The following is a 22,437-nucleotide window of genomic DNA, read 5'->3' as shown; positions in this document are numbered from 1 at the left end:
ATGGGTGCTGCATTGCTTGGTGCACGATCCAGTTGCGTTTTCTGCCATGATTACTAGGTTCCTGGGCAGGTCATTACATACCAAGCGATTTATTCATTTTGACTGCTTAAGATTTCTATCTGATAGACCGTGGCCATTATGACCTGCTGGAAGACTAAAAAATGTTTTCCTCATGTGAGTTCCATTTAAGTTTTGATCAGTGCCACAAAAGAAGTTAGAATGAAAGAATTTGCAAAACATCAGATTTCATGCGCACATGAAACAAAGCACATCTTTGCCTGACCCGAGAGCTTTTGCTGCACTCTGAATTTAAGTAAACTTTTACCTCCTAATTCTTACTGTTTTGAAATCGCAAAATAAGTCATTACTACGAACTTATGTTAATATGTAGTTTTACTTAAACAGAACCACTCTGACAATAGAACACATTCCACTTTCAGGTGCACGTATGAAGCCAAAATTTTCATATTTCTCAATATGCCTACTTTTACTTTATCAAACTTTAAATGGTGTGCTGTCATGGAAGTCTTGGCATGAAATGACCCGAAATATCTAATAGTCAAGAAACACTATCTTTGGTAGCAATATATTAAAAATAACATAAAATGTACTAAAATACTAAGCACAACACTTGTGCAATTAATTATTATTCACAGCACAGTACTTGTGTGTCAACCATCCAACCTGGGCTTTTCAGGTGACTAGATAAAGAGTATGATAAAAATGTTCTGGGCTGTTCAGGTGAAACATTGTAAGAATAATTTTTTTTAATGTTGACGGCTACAGGAGCACCGCACTTGCACTGTCCACAGCTTTGGACTCCTCCTGACACTTGATGTCCCTTGCAAGCAGTGAGGCCAGAGTGTTTTTAATGTAGGCCATGTTTGTTGCGGGGAATTTGTGACAGGTAAAGCCTGCAAAAAAAGGAAAACAGCATGAGGTTTAAGACCAATGTTCCACATGCAAGAGTGTGACGTACAGTACACCCTGTTATAATGAAAGTGTTTCATTTGTTTTGATTATTCAAAGTTTTCGCGAGTTCAACTGCAGAGAATGACCAGCTTTCAAAGTGTAGTGGCACTGGAGGACTCCACTTAATACAATATGCAGAAGGCAAACAGAAAAAGCCCACTGTGACAGAATAACTTTATCCTTGATGTGAAATATGTGAACTTTGCTTGCTTAGAACAAAATAGCGGAAAAAAAGACTTCATACTGTTCGTGAAAAAACTTAAACGTATACTGGCAACTAAAATTATTTCTCTGAACTTTTATCTCGGCAGGAGAGACTTTCCCCTTCCTCACAAGAAGTTAAATAGAGTGCAGGCATTGACCCTCAGATTATTGCAAATAGGCTCATATCCCAGACCGGCTTTATTACACAAGCTTTATCCTGACACTTATGCCAGTAGTTCTTGCAGACACTGCAATGAATTCCCCAGCCTAGTCCATATGCTCTGGCGTTTCCCCTCGTTGCGAGGCATGAAACAAATCAATGAGGACAAGTGGCTCTCCGCTATCAAGAGCCCCGATGCCGGGGCGCAACTATGGGCTGCCCAGAGGGCCCACGATGCGGCAGTCGGGCATGGCCTGAGTGTCCCAACGTGGGAGCGGCCCGCTACTCACTGACTCGCGTACCTCAGGATTTTCATTAGTTTTACATCCATCCATCCATCTCAACTTTCATAACTAAAATGCGCAGCACTTCATTGCACTTCTCCTTGCTCCAAATACGGTTATGCGACCAGAATTGAGTATGGTATATTAGAATTTGATTTACGAGCTCATATGCTACTGGAGTGCACTTCTTGCCTTATAATGGCCATTCTTATGCCTCTTTACTTTAAAGAAAATACTGGTTATAACGAGGATTTACTGCAGTTGCGCGCCAACCTGGTTACGCTAACACAGGCAGAACATGGCAGCTATACAAACAGATGATCAGTCTTCCGAGAGAAATATGTAAGTGAACTGGCTTCGCTAACCCTTTGAGGGTCACTGCCATGCATGTACAATGGCAGAAACAAGTCGTGTGGTCACGGCCATACGTATTAGGCGGCGACAGAACGTATAAAAAAGCATGCCTTTTCAGAATGAAGTGTCACCTAGCATCACGTTACAGATTCTGCAACCTTCTGTGACTTCTACAAAAATCCTGATTAGGCTGTCGCCCTTTGGCTTCCTCCAAAACTGATCTTTCTCTTCGCTCTATGGTGCCCATCACCGCAGTAGTTTGGGAGTATTCCTGCTTCCCCTAGTTTAATGTTTTGTGAAGTCACTACATTTAAAAATGTTGTTATGCTAGTTTGTCCTGCATGCTACAATAAACATGCTGTAAAACTGCGGACACTAAGAAACTTTTGTCACTTTGTGACGTAAAAAATTAATTGCCCATTTTTTCCTCTGAAAAGTCACTCTGAAGAACTTAAATCCACAATAAAAAATATAACCCTTAAATTGGGGGACATAATTCAAAAAAATATGTGATCCTCAAAGGGTTAAACATGAGCACCTACAAAGCCCATTAAATTTTTCTATAAATGTAAACGCATAGTACTTGAGCACTGGTTGATAGCAACGCTGTAAACAGGCAAGTGCGCCCTTGAAGTAAGAAAGCAGGAGACACTTCCAATAATTTTTTAGTGGGAGCTGTGAACATGTCTCATGGTCTGGAAAAAGCTTTAGACAGTAGCTGCCAATAGCCTATTCAGTGCTGCTCATTTTATTTAAACATGGGGAAAACTCAAATAAATGCATTTGTTCTTGTCCCATCTTAGAATAAAATGTGATGAATTGCATGTTAATAAATAGGTTGGGTGCCTAGAATGAATCGACATTGCTAAACATAGCAATGTTGACAACGAAGCTGGCAAGTGTCCCTATTGTTGCTTTGATGGAAACAACCAAACAATTATGCCACGTAACTTAACAGCTATTGTTCTCACAGCAATGCATTGAGTAAGGTTATGGCATAATTATTGTGAAAAAAAAGGCAGCATTAGCCCAGGTTTTAATGTAAGAAAATGCTTGGTTGTCATGAGTCGGACGCCGGCGGTACACGAAAAAGAAGACGACGAAGATCGCGGAGCGTTCCGAATGGCGCGAGCGCTTGAATCACACGAACCGAGGTGTGGTGGAGGCAGAAGCGAGACGAAGCAGCATTATCGACGTGGCTCTTGGACGGGAAGGTCGCTTCGTCAGCTATGCTCTAACGACGGGAGAACGGAGAACCCGGCCACAAAGCTCGTGACGCTGGCAAGGTCCAGGTGTAGCTGTAGACCTCGGAGACGTCCAGGCAAAGCTCCTGGGACTGGCTGCTGCTGCTCATGGTGGTTCCGGTCCTCTTCGCAAGAACCCCTCTTCCTCGGCCGAGCCCGATCAACCGATAATCACCGCGACACCGGGCCGCCACGTAGATCGACGGAGGGCGAAGAACGTTTCGGTAGGCCTAACCAGGCAATTGACACGTCAGCGGCGGCTACCGGGGCACCAGCCACGTGCTCGGTCAGGTCAACGAAACCGCGAGTCGACGGAACTTACGGCATCAGCGACACCCCGAATGAATACTTGGGCCTGACGAGAAGAACTTCAAGTTGACGGTCCGTAAGAACCCGCATTTCTGCTTTGCAACGTAGCTAGGCCGGGGCTAGGGTGGCCAGACTTTGGTGAGTCAGGGCTATGACTGACTTAGAGACTTTAAGACGGAGCTAGGCTCCGAAATCGAAATAGAATATTTGTTGGTAGTTTTGTATTTAGTCCGAGTTTTGTATTTCTCACTGAGCGAACATTTTTGTTAAATTATGGCTTTAGTTCTGTGTGTGTTGTGCTTTTACCTTCCATGCACATATTAAATCCTTGTTTGCTGTGCTGCCAGTCGTATCTCTCCTCCCTCAAGGGTAATTCCTGTGCGCAACCCTCCTGCTCCCAAGTAAGAAGGTGACAAAAATTGGGGGCCGTATCATGGCAGGCTCGCCAATTTTTGTCACCTTCTTACTTGGGAGCAGGAGGGTTGCGCACAGGAATTACCCTCGAGGGAGGAGAGATACGACTGGCAGCACAGCAAACAAGGATTTAATATGTGCAAGGAAGGTAAAAGCACAACACACACAGAACTAAAGCCATAATTTAACAAAAATGTTCCCTCAGTGAAAAATACAAAACTCGGACTAAATACAAAACTCCCAATAAATATTCTATTTCGATTTCGGAGCCTAGCTCCGTCTTAAAGTTTCTAAGTCAGTCTTAGTCCTTACTCATCAAAGTCTGGCCACCCTAGCCCCGGCCTAGCTGCGTCGCAAAGCAGAAATGCGGGTTCTTACGGACCGTCAACTTGAAGTTCCTATCGCCGGGTCCAAGTCGTATTCATTCGGGGTGTCGCTGATGCCGTAAGTTCCGACGACTCGTGCTTCCGTTGACCTGACCGAGTACGTGGCTGGTGCCCCGGTACCGCCGCTGACGTGTCAATTGCCTGGTTAGGCCTACTGAAGCGTTCTTCGCCCTCCGTCGATCTGCGTGGCGGCCCGGTGTCCCGGTGATTATCGGTTGATCGGGCTCGGCCGAGGAAGAGGGATTCTTGCGAAGAGGACCGGAACCACCGTGAGCAGCAGCAGCCGGTCCCAGGAGCTTCGCCCGGACGTCTCCGAGGTCTACAGCTACACACCTGCGCCTTGCCAGCGTCACGAGTTTTGTGGCCGGGTTCTCCGTTCTCCCGTCGTCGGAGCATAGCTGACGAAGCAACCTTCCCGTCCAAGAGCCACGTCGATAATGGTGCTTCGCCTCGCTTCTGCCTCGACCACACCTTGGTTCGCATGCCTTGAGCGCTCGCGCCGTTCAGAACGCTCCGCGATCTTCGTCGTCTTCTTTTTCGTGTACCGCCGGCGTTCGACTCATGACATTGGTGCACTTCACCAAGCATACAATTAATCTCCTTCTGCTGAAAGGTTACTGTCTGCCACCACATGGACCTCCTTCAAGACAGGAGCAACTATAATTCAATGTGGTCTGTTAATTAAAATAGGTCAAACCACTGTGTTTTGGATTACAGAACCTGGAGGGCCATTTTGACTGCTGAAGTTTTGTAGCCATGCTGTCACTTGAGTTTAGCAATAACTGTACTTGAGCATAGCTTTTTCACAATTCGTATAGTATATTAACACTTTCAGGCTACTTAAGCACATACTCCCATGCCACTAGATAGGTAGCATGCTTTACAGAGAACTCTTCATTGCAATCACACTCAAGTAGCCCTACTAATGCACAAATGCACATTTTGACTGGTGCTATCAACTTCTAGCAGTTGAGGCAGCTTTTAAAGTTTAGGAGCATTTGACTGTGGAGGTTGCTGTCTTTCTTGTGATATATGTGTCACTTGAGATCATATGAACTGGCATTCCAAATGGTAGGCTATTCTAGCATGCAGTTTCAGACACAGGCTACTTGAAAGTCATTTGTTATGCTAACCGCAAGTTGCTAACTTTAAATACAAACTCAATACAAGAATGCAACTGGAATGCATGCAGGGTACTTACCTATCACAGCTTTGACGCTGGTCGGGTCAAGGGCCTCTTTTGCCCCTTGGTATTTTTGGTACCAAAAGAGTGAGCGGCCGACTAGCTCCTCCTCCGTCAAAACATGGCGCAGCAAGGCCCTTGCAAATTTCCCTGGCCCCCCATGGCAGGCCGTTGTGAGCTGGGCCAGAACCGTCTCCTCCACAAGGACTCCTCCACCTATGTCGATCTGCACGTTTAAGTAAATGTTAGCAAGGTTGTTTCTAGGATTTTAAGCATGTTTAGACAACAGCCGTACTCTGAAGATAGAACGCCAGTTTTACTTGACTAGTTTCATAGTTTCTTATGCTGTTTGGATATCACATGCTTCACAAAAACAAGATTTTATTCAGCACAAAAAAGATAAATATAAGTAAACCAAAGTATCCAAAACATTCAGGCAACTCAGATATTCTTAGGATACTTCACATACTTTGGGGTGCCTATGTGTAACCGTTTTCCTGTCAACTTGGGTTACTGGATAGTCCATGGTCTACTATGCTGAGAGAAAATGGTTCATAACTAGTCATTGGACCAGCTTGGGTCACTGGCTACGTGACCCTGGGAATTTGCCGCTCTTAATGAACCTCTTTTGCTCCAACTTGGGTAACTGCTGCTTATGTCGGTAAACATCAGTAGGGACGTGAAAAGGAAGACTGTCAGCAATAACGTAATTACTACACATCGGATTCGTTTGCTGTGCCCTAGAAGTAATCTGAGATTCTACTCAGCTGTACAAAGTGTACATAAGCCACAAAGGCAGGGTGTGCCAACCACCACCTCATCAATGAAATGAATGAACTCGTAAAGCACAGGCTGCACCAGATCAGAGTGGACCCAGGTTTTTGCACAAGCACAAATTTAAGAAGCAAGTATCCCTCGCCAATGTCTCACAATTCTGTCTCGTTAGTTTCACCATCATAAGAAGCCTCATCAAGTATCATCACTAATTAAACACCAAATGTAAGAAAGAATGGTAATCGCATTAGCATCACCAATCAACTCCAAAGGCTGGCAGCACTGCTAATTTTTTTCATGTGAAAGGAAACACTGGAGAAACTGAAGACCATCTGTGGTGCATTACAACTAATGAGGCCATGACAGTAACCATATATGCCTCACCTTTTGTAGAAACATATCTACTATGTTTGTTAAATATTTGTGGAGGACACCTTGAGGGTGATATTTGCAGAGGTAATGAATGCTACAGCTTAAAGGAGCACTAAAGAGAAATTAAATTCTATATTCTGCGATTTTACGTGCCAAAAGCACGATCTGATTACGAGGCACGCCGTAGTGGGGGACTCGGGATTAATTTCAACTACATAGGGTTCTTTAAATTGGACCCAGTGCACGGTACATGGATGGCTTTGCATTTCGCCTCCGTTGAAATGCAGCCACCACAGCCGGGATTTGATCCCATGACCTTGTTTGTGCTTAGCAGCACAACACCAAAGCCACTAAGCAACCACAGCAGATCAGCACTAAAGGGAATAATTTCAGACGTATTTGTAAATGACCTTTCCACAATAAAAAAAGATTCACGGGTACTGTGACAAGAGGCACAGTTATCTCTAAAAGGCACAAGACAAAATATTGGTGGCACTGCTGCCTTCAAGTTCTCGCACCAGCTTGCTCTGACGTCACATTTCGATGGTGTCTGCTTGGGATTAGTTTTTTTTCTTTTACAAATAAAGCCGTTTCTGATTGTACTATAAAAGAGCCAAAGCTGGAAAATAGAAAGCTTCAAGAACATTTACTGGGCCAAAACGACCCAAGTTCGTAAGAGCACTTGAAATCCATGATGTCAATTGAGGCATCAGCGCTAGAGTTTTGGGAAACATTGAGCTTCATTTTCTTATCTAATAATCAACCTAGTTTCATGAAATTATCTGAAATGAAGATTTGAAAAGATGCTTCATCAGTTTAGGTTGATTTAGGGTGTCTTTAGTGTCCCCTTAATAAAGAACAAGGTATACACTTGGCTCAATGATAGGATAAATGCACCACTGATTTTCATTACGATGGGATCACCAGTATGGAAGATAGTATGCATTGACTGACCCAGAGGGGCCCTGCCTGCATCTTGCAGGGTAGTTAAATAACTTGTGGGAAGAAAAAATTTGGAGTTCTGGACTGAGTGAGTACTGGTACGACATTTTCATTTCTTGGGCTAAATGAAGGTCCCAGACCTCGATAGTGCTGCATAATGTTTAAATAATAATAATAATACCCTAAAAATTTACTATAACAGCGTTTTGACGAACCGGTTTCAGTTTTCTTTCCCAGGAGGTGTATGTGTCTTGACATCATGACGCAGAAGGTGGCCATGTGGTAGCAGAGCATTGCGACGCTATCACAACCAATTTGGCTCACTTGGTCTGCTATGCTGTTTTGTGCAGTCAAATGTAGCAGGATAACGAACCACTGAGTGAGCTGAAGCAAGTGCCAAATTGCTGCAATGTCCTTCTCCCATGTGAACACCTTCTGTGTCAAAATGTGAGGACCCGTACATCTCCTGGGAAAAACAAATCGAAACTGGCTCAAAGAAGTCAATTATCTAGGGTGCTTTGACGCTTGCCAATATGTCTCCAAGATTTTAAGGTCCAGGACACATAAAACAAAATCTTGAAAGCATCATGCGACTACTTTAAATAATAGCTGTAGCGGTTTGAGTTGTTAAAACACACACAACAAAAGTGAAGTGCAAGTGGCAAGAACAAGAGAACCTTATATGTATGATTATCAATTGTAGAGAGTAATACAGCATTGCTCCAGAACCCACAGATCTAAGCCTGATTTGTAAAACAGATCATACCAGTGGTATAATTACACAGGAACATTATTTTCGTCTAGATATAAATCTATGAACCTCTGGCACGGAGAATGTTGCTATGTATTAGTATGCAGCAGCGCTTTCAGTACTTCCAATTTGTGCATCTTCCAACAAAGGACACACAACAACTTCAACAATCCAACTGGGTTATGGTACTAAAGTAGAGCACACACCGCCCGACGCACAAGGAATATGCATGAATGGGTGCATTACTATGTGTAAGCCTTAGGGTGCCACTATGGGAAAGGATACAAAGATCTTAAAGATTACTATGATCACAAAGATCACGATGGGAATACATACAAAGATCTTAAAGTACAAATAACCTACCATTCCAGGCATGTGGCTGCAAATTACTGAAGTTCAATTTGTTTGAAAAGCCTCGTCTGCTTGCAGTCGAATGTGAAAAAAAAATTACAGCTAAGCTATTGCAATGCAGTAGTCCCCTGTTCATTCCTCTATAATCAATGTGGAAAACAATTTTACTACAAATGCAATTCAAGTGCTGGATACCTTAACACTGGGCACCACAGCTTGCTCTCTCTCTTTAACCTCTGTCATCAACTTCAGACGCTTGACCATTTTGGCGGCGTCTGTAATGGACAGAGAAATTTAACAATTCCTGCTATTGGAGCAAAAAAGATTAGCTTGTAGCAGCGCAGCTGCTGGCACAACTTTTACGCACTTGCAAAGAGCATAAATAGCTCAATACAAATACCACTGTACTACCAGTTTTTAAAAAGCCAACTGTAACAAACTTTTGGGCAACACGAAAAGCCTAGCTTAATAGCAATCTCCATGCAAAATTTTATATTTTAAATATAAGTGAAGGCATCACAAAAGGCTTGCAAAAGCAGACGTTATTGATACCGATACTGAAAAAATGCTACCATTATCGCTGGTTGAAAGTGAGGCATAACTCGTAGCACGTGATTCCTTGGCATAACCTCCAAGATTAGGTGCCGCCTGCGATGCATGGAAAAATGTTGGAGGTGACGCACAGGGATTTACATATCTGCTAACCACGAGGTGCGTGCACATGTGCTTAAAGGGGCTCTGAACCAGTTTTTATCGAAGTGGAGAAATGCATGTCAATTTAAAATAGACTATTTCAGAAGTACTTTGTTGCAAAAAAATACTTTAATACATTTAGCAGTAGCGGAGTTATTGGCAATCAAACATCCCTTCCTTGGTGCTCATGCTCCTTCAATGCCTAGCACTGCAAACACTACAGCGGTGAAGAGCATGCCCACAATGCTCCGCCTACTGAACGTCCACGTGGCACGCAGCTCAAATTTAATTTTGCATGTTCACGTAGACACCACTACTTCTTTCTGATTTTGGAACCTACGACGTGCCAAACGCAGTTGTCCTCAGTGAGCGGACTCGTCGCAACACCTCGCAGCAGACAGTAGCTACATGCAACTGTAGTCACTGTGTAGTGCATATGCGCAACATTTACTTGGCGCACAACAGGCGCTCATATGCTCAAGTCTTGCCGTGCTTCGTGGTGTGGATGGGCTTTGTCCTGCTCCGACTTGACCAACGGATAGCAGCCACATCCAACTTCCGCATTTTGAAGCGCTGTCAAATAAATCAAAATGAAGCGAAGTCTGTTAAGGTGTCTAACCAGAAGCAGCCAGGAGTGAGCGCATGCTGGCAAGAGTGCATGTGGTCTGACCTTAAGTTTCACGTGGTTCGAGGCTAGCTGAGTGTTCAAAACTAGTAGAAATAAGCGAGACCCCACAGCTATGACACCGATAAGCAGGGTGGCCAAAGTTTCATTTCTGCGCGGGCGGCTGTGGCCGAGCATGAGTAGACGATAGTCGGCTTCTTTGGGAAGTATGCAATTATTATCAAAATTTGAAAGCAGATTTTTGCTTACTTCAGCCTGTCTATGCTTCAATAATATACACAGTGAAATTAGGAGGAAGCGCATTAATCCAAACACCCTTCTTGGCTAAAGTCAGCTATTGGCCAATAGCAGCCATGCATGGGAATCTGCAATATTACAAAATAAGGCAGACCGACAAGAGTGAGAAGGCTTCTGTGCAAAAGAGCATTTGAGAAAAAGTTGACTTGGCGCTCCACTTGCAAGCTCCACGCAACGCGCACGACTGCAAAATTTGGCTGAGATGTTCACAGCAACATATGCTGTCCGTGGACTGTTTTTTCTCAAAGCTCGAGGGCTGGTTCAGTGCCCATTTAGGTACAGGCTTCCAAAAATAAAGTTACACAATTACCAGCTCTGCAGCTTTGCCAAAGTTGCTTCAATAGAATGTACTATACATTTATTGCCAATTTACCCAAAGTAACAGTATGGTTCAGTTGGTCTTTAAACACAGGGCAGCTTTTATTTAAACATTTTTTAACGAAAGGACCACCGTAGCTTAGAGATTGTCGATTGTAAATGAGCACAAACAATAAATGGCCAAGAAACATCTACTAAGCAGCTAATTAAATTATAGAAGTACTTAATTTTCTTGAATGCTCGAAAAGTCCGTGCTGGTATTGAACCTTTTAACATTATATCTGTATGTCCTCTTACACCAATCATCACCCCATACTTTTCTCTCCTTACTCTCGCACAATGTAGTACTAGGCCAGAGGAGCATTTAAGCCAGCATTTGCGTTTCTTAAATCAGCATTCTCTTTCCTCTCTCGATAAGTGTGAGGTACCTCAATGCAAGGTATTCATGAATTTGCAGCTCTATTCTCCACATATTCAAACTAATCAGTTAAAAGCATCAAAAGAACAGGACCTTCTTACAAAGGCCATGACACCAAATTTTTTTCTTAAATTACGCATTGCATGTTAAAAAGATTGCATGTTAAAGAGATTCGGCACTGAAATGGTTAAAGGAATGACAGTGGTCATTCATTAGGCAAGCTTTTCATAGGTACAGTTTAAGTTCTTTTGTCTCAAGATATCTAAATTCGATTGGTTTCTATAGTGAAAGTAGCAGAAGATGTCATAGAACTCGAGGATGAAGTTTGGCAGACACCCAGCATAATGTATACAAATGCATTTCACCAGATGTCGCACAGCCCCCTTGTCGGAGCCTCTGCCCAGTTAACATGGAGCAAAATTCTACAACTTGAAAACATAGTATGATGCAAAGAAAGTAAAGAAATTGTTACCAATGCGAAACCGAATTGTAAAGGTGTATCGACTTCTTGCAATTTCACATGGAGTATGGCTACAAATTAGTCCTACTTTTCAATTAAGAAAGGTACAAGTATAATTTTTAAATAAGGAAAGGAGCGTGTAGGGCCCTCTCAAAAATTAAATTGAAAGATGCCCTCTTATATGGAACTTGGGTACTTGAAGAGTGGCCGCATAACCTTAAAGGTGCCATCACTTTACCACCCTGTGACTGGCACAGCAAAGCCTAAGTCGCTTTTGCGCCATAAAACCCAATTTAACTAACTAACAACCTTTTCTAGCTTGAATTATGCATTGCATGCTAAACGATATGAATGAATGGAGGAATACATCTTTAATCACTCATAATGACCTGAGGCCTTAATGGGGTGAAGGGAAGAGTACATCAATATTATTATTGACCCTGCAGGCCAGCCTCTTTGACAAAGTTCCACAGCGCAATTAGATTGCCGCGTGTGTCGCCTGCACAGTATAGCCAGTCGTTAAGGGTTCCCACAGCCTTGGGCTTGCATTTATCCCGGATTATATCGAGGCCTGAACATTTACACAAGTGTCTAATATTTGGGCAGTCATCTATAGGACAACACCCATACATGGTTAGAACATTGCCGTCTATATAAACACCATCGCATGGGTATCATCGAAGGAGTTCCCCCAAAAGTGCCTCCATTTTGCAAGTAGTACCTCCAGTCTAGGTGGCACAAGCTTGCACCTGGTGTACGGGAATTTGCCCTTCGCGTGGCAGACCATGAGGCAAGGCGTGGTTTTTTGGTGGTATGGTTGAGTGTAAGCATCACCTGGCCTCTTGCTTGAAGTGTTCGCATACCTCCGAGTGGTCCAACAACCAGGTAGTCGTGGTCAAGATAAGACTCTCAGAAGCACACATGCTGCTCCATGGGCAGTGCCGTTTCCCGCTGCGCCCACGTGCCCGAGGACCCTGTCCACCTGCGCTTAGATATTGTGCCCGCCAGCCCTACACTATATGGTTCTAGCCAAAAGCTTGATGTGATAGACCACAAAGCGACAAGTGTTTGACCAGTGGGCCAGCCAAAGCTTTCACAGCCTCCGCTGAGTCTGTGTACACTAAACTGCTGCCGTAGATCTTGTGGCTGATGCTCTGCAATGGATAGCAGCACTTACCAGGCCCAGTATATCAAGGCGAAAGCCTTTAATGGCTCATTGTCAAATTCATCTGCCGTTAGCAGATACTGTCACAGCTTTCCGGCCTCCTGATTGGTCACCTCTTTGTTGTTACGACACTGTCGCTAGGCACAGGTGTGCGCCTCCTGATTGGCTCGCGTAGCAAGAAACTACGAAGAAAGAAAAGAAAATTTCTTGCTGAGGCGGGATTAGAACCAGCGTACCCCCGCTCTCAAGGCGAGCGTCGTAACCACTAGGCTATACAGTCACGCCTGCAGGCAATGCATTTATGCGAACTATGATTGTGTTCAAGCGTCGTCGTCTTCGTCCACAGCTGGGGCGTTTGTACACTCTTGCTCTGCGAGGTAGAGGTTTTGCGAGCTATGAGAGCGAGAGAGATAGAGTCACGCAGTGGGTCTCCCAGAACGCGGTGTTGGCATTGGAACGCGGTGTCACTGTTGCAAGCTGCGAGTTGTGTGCCTCTGTGGTGTTTCCGACGCCCCAAATCACCATTGGCAATGGTGTCACGCTTCCGCCATTTCACACTTTAGTCTCGACAAAGTGTCTTCCGTTTTTTGCCTGCAATTTGAAAGATCTGGTCATGGGTGGTGGCTGAAGCTATAGCTGTGTGTCAGTAAGAACTGTAGCCACAAAGGAGAGGGCAGGTATACAAAACGTGGGGTCCCAGGACATGTCTGTAAATACCACTCCAGGGTCTCAGTCAACCACGTGGCTCAATCGGCTCATTCTTCTCTGTTGTGCTCATGTCGCTGTCTCATTAATGCCCTGTGACATCACAGCTGCTTGTATTGTTATAGTGGTGTCCCGGTAGAAAGGGGAACATTGCTGCTTGGCAAGGAAGCCATGTTCAACCCATCAAAAGTGAGCAGCACTCAGCCAGCCCTGGTGAAACTCCCAACGATGCGCGACTCCTGCTCTAGCCTGAATGGTGTCCTGGACTTTGGCGATTCCAGAGCGTCAGTAGAGCTCTTCTACACAAGTGTGTTTAGATAACCCAGTCACCGATCAGATAGCCTCACGGTGGAGGTCTTCACTCGCGGCTGCAGGTCGCTACCAAACAATATATGTCTTACAACAAGCTGGCAAAATTCGTCCACATTCAGTGTGACAGAAAATTTGAAAATGAAATTGTCATATCACATTTAAAGCATACAGCAACCTGCCAGCACTGGCAAGTGACGAAACAAAGTGTATTCTGAATGGTAATTGTGAGTGGTATTGTGCAGGGTACTTCCCCATATGCATCTCAGCTGTCACCCAAAATAGTTTGTGCAGGCATTCTCTGGTTTATGTGCTTTTCCTCGCATGAAATATTGGCAACACCCTGGCTCTGTCGTTATGTGCAAGAGCGTATCAAAAGCAATTCAACATGGCATGTAAATGGCTTTGGAATCTGAAAACAGATGACAAAGGAGTAGCCTTGCACTTCTTGATGTCGCAAATGCCAGGACAAAGTGGTGGTCGTTGTCGATGGAAGGGACTTAGGGGAAAAGATTTCAAGTTAACATTTCGGGTTAAAATGTGCGATAAGCGCCCATTTTCTTTTTTTCTTTGGTGCACATTGGCCCCTCTATTTTAATGGTGGTAAATTGAGAATAGTTGGACAACCATGTCATGGCTCCTTTAAAGCTGCCTCAATGCAATTGCAGAAAGACCAGCCAACTAAAAAACCTCGAAATATTTTTTCCTATGGGTAGGGCATATGTAGTTTCCACACCATGACAGCAAACTACTCAACAAACACACACATGCCGTCTAGCTACAAGCAGCATTCATCATGTACTCATAAATATGTAAGCAAATGTTCATCAAATTACCTTTCGCAAGTGCCGACAAATCTAAACACTTTTTCAGAAGCTCATTCTCTTCCTCAAGCTCCTGCACACGCTTTGAACAGGTGCAGCATGGTGTGTCCTGTAATTCCTGAAATGTGCAATTTCATGAAGCTAAACAATGGTAATAGTCACATAGCAAAAAACACTTATTACTGTGCATTAGACATAATATAATGAACATGAACAGGATAGCGGTCCATGCACAAGCAGCATTGCTGATCGACACAGGGTGCGAAGTAGACACTCGGACTGCTAATAGTGATTTTTGATGTTTTTTTGCATGAAGCCCCTGTGTGTTTAATAGACCAGAGGCCACTACCGGCCATTTGTATTAAAAATGAGACTGCAAGTACATGTAGGCTCAGTTACACTTTGTCTTGAGGCTTCTCTCTGACAAGACTAATTTTTTATGGCTGCTGTACAGACGTCGACACAGCTGTCTAGAGCTTGCAAGCTGCATGCTACATCAGTGACATCTGTTGTTGACCCCCGGTGTCAAGATAGCTTGTCACTTATTTGCTTCTGTTGGCTGTGCTCACCATTTTGCCATGTTTCTTGGCTGCCGGCAGATAATCGAGTGCGGTCACATGTATTTCTGTATGTGCATCCCTAGCGAATTCCATCGCCACTTACTAGACCGTATTTACTCGAAAATAGGTCGAGCAGGAATAGAGGTCGACCCCTATATATTATGCTCTCCGGGAAATTAAAAAAAATTATTTGAATATAGGTCGACCCATATCGTTTGAGAAACAGAAAAGATTGGAACATGACACACCTTTATTTACAATATGCTCGGCTCAGCTAGTCGCTGCCACAAGCCACATACTGGTCAGAACTGCCAGGAAAGTTTTCTACATGAAGCCTCAGTTCTTTCTTGAGAGCACCATGCCTCCCAATTGCTGTGCCGCGAAAAGCACGACGCCGCCCGTTGCGCGTTAAAAGTTGCTCCCGCTGCTTCCTCCAACCCCTAATCAGCTTTTCATTCATGACGAACTTGCACTGAGTGGCGAAGTTGTTGGAGTTCTCGGCAAAAGGTACCCCTGGACACTTTAAGCCAGCGGTGTAGTTCTGCCGACGTGACATCGTCACACAGCCACGCAACAGCAAATGCAAACCGTCACGTAGACATGATCGCAAAATGGCACCGCAAAGGGAAAACAAACTGACAACAAATAAACAAGTGTGTTTCTTTAACCAGGAACATTGTGACTTATTATTTACGCTACTGCTTTTGTTGGATTTCTAACTGCCGCAAATTTCCTATTTCCATTATATTTGTTTTGCGTGACTGCAGCTTCAACGTAATGTATCAACATGCATGCCGGGGCATTCGGGTTTGTGGCCTTGACTCTCGCTGCTTGGGCGGCGGCCTTGTTCCACAGTGGAACTCCATTAGCTCGGTACATTTGCTAGCTTTGATCACGAATATAGCTCGAGATTCTTTGATCAAGAATATAGGTTGGTAGATAATTAGGGGTAACATTTCTGAAAAAAAAGGCGAATAAATACGGTAGTCATACAAAGGATGTCTCGAGTCAACATTTCAACAAAAGTCATCATTACGACAGAAAACTTTGTCCAGAGGAAGGCCCCTGTACAAATTGTTGGCTCCAGAGACATCCCTTATTAAAGCACCTGTAGATCACTGCAAGCCTCTACTTTCCTGCAAACCTTTGTTCGGATCACCACTTACCATGCCACTAAGCAAGCAAGGAGCAGAAAATGTACGGAGAAAAAAAGCCAGCAGATCCCACGCCCTGTGGGAATCGATATTATGCGAAGCAATGTGCGGGGAGGGGAGCCTACCAAGTTAACGAAACGATCATGAGAGCACCAAGACGTAGGCGGCTCTTTCATGACCTACATGACATGCATGTCATGATGTTCATGTCACGAGTCCTCAAGAGTCCATTTAGCTACACCTAAGAGACCTTAAGGTGAAAGCCTTAGGCATGCTCATGACTGACTTTGACCATCAACCTTTAGCCTTTTCCTTAACCTACTGCCCACGTCCAAACCCATTTCAGTGGTTTTTGACTATTAATCTTTTTTCGCTGAGCCATTGTCATTTTTGCTCAGTCATGGTCATGACTTCTACCATAATCCTTTAATGTTTTCTTCACTTAGTACCCACGTCCGAACCCATTTAAGTGGTTTTTTTAGTCTTACCCTTTTCGCTGGGTCATTGTCATGACCTACATGACACACATGTCATTTAATTTAATGACATGTGTGTCATGTAGGTCATGACAATGACCCAGCGAAAAGGGTAAGACTAAAAAAACCACTTAAATGGGTTCGGACGTGGGTACTAAGTGAAGAAAACATTAAAGGATTATGGTAGAAGTCATGACCATGACTGAGCAAAAATGACACTCCTGTCATAGTACGCAAATTTTGGTACCTACCAAGTTAACGAAACGACCATGAGAGCACCGAGACATAGACAGCTGTTTCATGACCTACATGTCGTGACATATCATTTGTGTTCGTAATATACTCTTGTCATAGTATGCCAATTTTGGTACATACCAAGTTAACGAAACGACCATAAGAGCACAAAAACGTAGGCGGCTAGATAGATACAGGGTGTTTTTTTTTTTTGGCTGCACCAAATTTTTAAAATTAGAAAGATACATATCTTGGTCACGTTATGTTTACCATTCGAGTGTACAGATTGGCGGCCTCTACATACAGAGCTATTTCCGCACTTTGTGCATAATTAGCGAAGTTACGCTAATTAACTTTCTAACTATCAACAATAGGTGACTACAGCAAAGAGTACTTTGGGGCCCGTCCTCGACACTACCTATCCCAACGATCAAATTTTGAATAGCGAAGTTCATGTGGGGGCTACGCGACCAGTTATTTCCCCTAGGCAGGCTTCTTGAAACCGAAACTGGCCGCAAAAAGAGCGTCTGTGTTGTCGATAGCGCCGCCCCCCTGCCTTTCGTCACGTCTCCGAGGTAAGCACCGGTCAGGCCCGCGAGCAGCTTGCGTTATCTCCTTGCTATGTGCGGCGTTCGCAGTCGACGCTACAGACTGATATGACGCCGTGCCTGCAGTATCTAAAAGCCCAAGGAGCGGGGTTAGCGCTACAGGGTTACGTGCGCCCGACGGAATGATGAAGTAAATTTGCAGCCCGCCGGCATTGAAGCGTTAGGTCAACGCCGCAGACAGCAAGGAGATAACGCAAGCTGCTCGTTGGGCCGGACCGGCGGTGACGTCGGAGACGTGACGAAAGGCCGGGGGATGGCGACATCGACGACAGAGACGCTCGTTTTGCGGCCAGTTTCAGTTTCAAGCAGCCTGCCAAGAGGAACTAATTGTTCGCGTAGCTCCCACATGAACTCCGCTATTCATAATTTTATCGTTGGGCCAGGTAGTGTCGAGGACGGGCCCCAAAGTACTGATTTGCTGTAGCCACCTATTGTTGATAATTAGAAAGTTAATTAGCGTAACTTCGCTAATTACGCACGTAAGTGCGGAAATTGCTCTGTATTTAGAGGCCGCCAATCCGTACACTCGAATGGTAAACATAACGTGACCAAGATTAACATTTTTCTAATTTTAAAAATTTGGTGCAACTAAAAAAAAGTTAGTTAGTTAGTGGTAGATTTTTATGGCGCAAGGGCAACTGAGGCCAAAGAGCGCCAAACACAAGGTTGATGGTCGACTCAGGTTAGTAAGCAGTAAAAGATAAGGATAAAAAACAGTGGTGTATAGGGCCTAAAATAATTGAGTAATGATTACATTTGATGATTATGGGCAAAGCGCATGACATTTACAAGGTCAGGCAGCCTCAGCAACAGTCCTTGTCAGGGCAAGGAGTGCGGAGCGCCTGACATGTGAGATAAAAAATCTCAGCCATTTCCTCAGGAATGAGACAAGGCTGAGTTCAATGGAAATATGAAATCGCACGTAGGAAGCCTACACTCGCTAAAAACTTAAAAACTCTTTTTAATGAAAACATTTGGTAGTCGCCGAGAAAGAAGGACGGGTGCGGAGGTATTTGGTTTCTGTACAGTTCTGGGAAGTGACGTCTCCTATCTGGTTCTAGCCTCTTGCACATGATTAAAACATGGATGACGGACAGTCGATCACCACATTTTGGACAGTGCGGTGCTGGAGAACTGTTTAGCAGATGTGAATGTGTTGCATGTGTGTGTCCTATTCTAAGCCTGCATAGTGCAACCTCTTTATGTCTGTCGCGTTTCTCGGTAGCATATCTTCCTATTAATGGCTTTATTGTGTGCAGTTTGTTTTCAGTTGCTCCATCCCATTCTTCTTGCCATTGCCTACGAATTCTGTTTCTAATCTGTGGCCTGAGGTCCTCGTAGGGTATATTATCTATGTCAATAGAATTACGGAGAGCAGCTGACTGCGCAAGTCTGTCAGCTACCTCATTTCCAGCTATGTTGCAGTGCCCCGGTACCCAGCACAGTGTTATTTTAAGTTTAGATTTGTGAGCCGACATGAGACATTTAAGAAGGAAATTGGTTATTGGATTTTTATGCTTTTTACCGGATGACAACGCAGTCACTGCACTGAGGGAGTCTGTATATATGATGGAGGCTGGTTGTTTATTCTGTAGGATGTGCTTTACGGCTAGGAGGATGCCACAGCATTCTGCAGTAAATATGCTTGTATGTTCGTTCATTGTTTTCGATTCGGAGAATTGTGGGCCATGTGCGGCACATGCGACAGCTGAAGACTTAGAGGCGTCAGTGTAATACTCTGCACACCTGTATTTTGCCTGCAAGTACATAAAGTGCTGATTTATTGCGAGCGGATTCCCATGTTTGCCCACCTCAAGAAATGACATATCACAGTGAACAGCGTGTATTTCCCAGGGCGCAATGGCGTCTTTGTGGGACACCACCTGGAGGTTGGAGGCCGGTATCTGCAGGCTTTCAATGTGTGACGCGACTCTAACGGGATATGGTGGCGTTGCTGATGGTCGTCTCAAGAACAACTGGGTGTTGCTTGTGTCCTGCAAGAGTTCACCAGATGGATGCTCTGCATGAGAGAGCACCTTAGTGGCATACACTATGCTTGTGTACTGCCTTCGTCGTTCTAGTGACCATCTGTTCGCCTCAACATACAGGCTGGCTATTGGGCTAGTTCTGAAAGCACCAGTGGCCAGACGGAGCCCAAGGTGGTACACGGGGTCAAGCATCTTTAGCGCAGACTTTGATGCTGATTCGTACACTACCGAGCCATAGTCAATACGTGATAGGACAACGCTATTCAGAAGGTTCAGCAGACAGTCACGGTCTGTACCCCATGACTGATGGGAGAGGATCTTTAGTAAGTTCAATGCTTTCAAGCATTTCAATCGCAACTGCTTGATATGTGGAACAAAGGTGAGCTTTTTATCTACCACAACGCCTAGGAATTTGTGATCTTGTTTAACGGCTATGGTCTGACCGTTCAGTGTGATGTTGGGGTCTGGCCTAATGCCACGCTGCTGAGAAAAAGGTAAACAGACGGTTTTGCCACAGTTGAATTTAAACCCATTTTCGTCTGCCCAGCTTGAGAGTTTATTTACCCCCAACTGAATTTGCCGTTCACAGATGGCCAAGTTGCAGGATTTGAAACTGATCTGGACATCGTCAACGTAAACAGAGTAAGAGATAGTTTTGGGCAACACACTTCTTAGAGAGTTCATTTTAACTATGAAAAGCGTGCAGCTGAGAACGCCACCTTGGGGAACGCCATTCTCCTGTATGAACCGCTTCGATAGAGCATTTCCAAGACGAACCACGAAGGTGCGTTCGGAGAGGTAGCTTTCTATAGTATTGAGCATGTTTCCCGAGACTCCAAGAGAATGCAGATCACGGAGAATGCCATAACGCCAGGTCGTGTCATAAGCTTTTTCCAGGTCAAAGAATACAGAAAGACAATGTTGTTTGTGGATAAAGGCATCCCTGACATAAGATTCAAATGCTACAAGCTGGTCAGTTGTCGACCGACCAGGCCTGAATCCAGCTTGACGTTGGTCAAGAAGGCCGTTATATTCAAGGAAATAAACGAGGCGGCGGTTTATCATTTTTTCAAACACCTTGCACAAGCAACTAGTCAAGGCAATGGGCCTGTAACTTGCTGCAAGCGTGGCTTCCTTTCCATGTTTGAGGATTGGTATGATAACAGCCTCTTTCCAGGCTTTGGGTAGGCGCCCAAAGGACCATATCTTATTAAACAGAAAGAGGATGCTTATAAGGGTGTGTTCATGTATGTGCTTGAGCATGCCATAAGTAATCCTGTCTGGGCCTGCTGCTGAGTTGCCACATGTTCCCAGAGCCGCCTTCAATTCCTCCATAGTGAAAGGGCTATTGTACCCTCCTGTGGATGGCCTTTTATCACGGATAGGTTTCCGCTCCTCCGCTAGCTTGTGTCGCATGAAGGAGTCTGTATAATGTGCTGAGCTGAAAATATATTCAAAATGTTGACCTATTGCATCTGCTTGGTGTTCCGGTGTATCACCAGCAGTGCTGACCAGAGGCACTGGGTGAGCACTGCGCCCTTGAAGTGCTCTAAGTCTGTTGTTACACTTTATGTGTATCTGTGTAGGAGTTTACAGATGAGAGGAATGACTGCCAGCTTTCCCGTTTGGATGCACGTCGGATACGCCTGCCATTTGCTTTAGCACGCTTGAAGTCTGTTAAATTGTTAACTGTAGGATACCTGCGGAATTTCGACCATGCTTTGTTTTGGTTCTCACGGGCATTCTTGCGCTCCGCATTCCACCATGGCCTACGTTGGTTTTGTGTCTTATTTGATGTCTGTGGGATTGACTTCTGTGCGGCTTCTATAATATGCAGAGTGATCATGGATTGTAATTCGTCTATCCCTAGGTCTACGATTGGAGAACTGGGCAGTTTTGAGAGTTCTCGGAACTTCTTCCAATCAGCAGCCTGTTCTTTAAATTTCCTATGATTATTTACAACCATATTTATGTTTCCTGTGTGTTTTAAGCAAACAGGAAAATGGTCGCTTCCGTACAGATTATCGATAACAGCCCACTCAGTGGTTGCCAAGAGCACCGGAGAGCCAATAGCAAGGTCTATTGCTGTGTATGAGTTGTGCTAAATTAAAATATGTTGGGTCTTTTTTATTAAATATACAGGAACCGGAGGACAATAGAAATTTTTCGATTAGTGCACCTCGGGAATCAACTCTTGAACATCCCCATAGTGGGTGGTGTGCATTGAAATCTCCAACCAACATGAATGGATCCGGGAGCTGGTCAATAAGTTTTTCAAATTCTTGGACGGATAGGTGATGGTCCGGAGGAATATATAGGGAGCATACAGTTATTATTCTACCAAAAGTTAGAGCCCGTATTGCCACTGCCTCTAAATCAGTAACTAGTGTGATACTCTGACAGGGAATTGTGTTCTGCACAACAATAGCGACGCCACCCGATGAGTGGGCAGTGCCTTGCCTGTCTTTCCGGTATACTGCATATTCTTTGAGAAAGTTTGTGCGTGTTGGGTTTAAGTGTGTTTCCTGGAGGCAAAGTATGTTTGGTTGGTATTGTGCAAGTATTTCATATATGTCATCCAGATTCCTGAGTAGCCCTCGGCAGTTCCAGTGTATAATGCTCTCAGCAGCCATTTTTGCGAGTGATAAGGGGACGAGTTATTCAAGTGTCACCGCCTTTGTTAGGCGGCTTGACTGGCGGATGTTTTTTCTGTTTGAGGCGGTCTAGAAAACTCCGCCTCTCTTTGGGGGACTCTCTCAGCGTCGGAGACACCGAGGATCCCGGGGTCACTTCCATTGCTTCCGGCGGAGACTCGGAAGCGGATGAGGGTTTGTCAAGAAGGGTAGACTCCCTCTCAGTTGTCTGTGTTGTTCCAGAGGAGTGTGAGAAGTTGACCTCTGGAA

The 22,437-nt window shown here is 44.5% G+C and overlaps 1 protein-coding gene across 1 annotated transcript; it reads right to left on the bottom strand.

The window, feature by feature from the left end:
* Positions 1 to 780: 780 nt before the first annotated feature.
* On the bottom strand, positions 781 to 14,598 carry LOC125942519 (uncharacterized). The gene is made up of 4 exons (XM_049660712.1): positions 14,527 to 14,598; positions 8,896 to 8,975; positions 5,529 to 5,736; positions 781 to 914 (listed from the first exon to the last, which is right to left on the bottom strand). Exons 2-4 carry the CDS (start codon positions 8,962 to 8,964, stop codon positions 781 to 783), a joined length of 411 nt encoding a protein of 136 aa, XP_049516669.1. The 5' UTR covers positions 8,965 to 8,975; positions 14,527 to 14,598.
* Between the last annotated feature and the right edge of the window lie 7,839 nt (positions 14,599 to 22,437).

This window comes from Dermacentor silvarum, chromosome 1 (genome assembly GCF_013339745.2).
Source record: "Dermacentor silvarum isolate Dsil-2018 chromosome 1, BIME_Dsil_1.4, whole genome shotgun sequence".
In the NCBI taxonomy this organism is placed as follows: Eukaryota; Metazoa; Arthropoda; class Arachnida; order Ixodida; family Ixodidae; genus Dermacentor; species Dermacentor silvarum.
Note: the sequence above shows the minus strand (reverse complement) of the source record. Positions and strands in the feature narration are given on the sequence as shown.

Bases quoted from the DNA above. Each gene is read 5' to 3' on its own strand.
- LOC125942519 (XM_049660712.1), bottom strand. From the start codon at position 8,964: ATGGTCAAGCGTCTGAAGTTGATGACAGAGGTTAAAGAGAGAGAGCAA. The intron at 5,737-8,895 runs GTATCCAGCACT...TTAAACGTGCAG, and splicing joins CTGTGGTGCCCAGTGTTAAG to ATCGACATAGGTGGAGGAGT. The intron at 915-5,528 runs GTAAGTACCCTG...CTTTTTTTGCAG, and splicing joins CAGCGTCAAAGCTGTGATAG to GCTTTACCTGTCACAAATTC.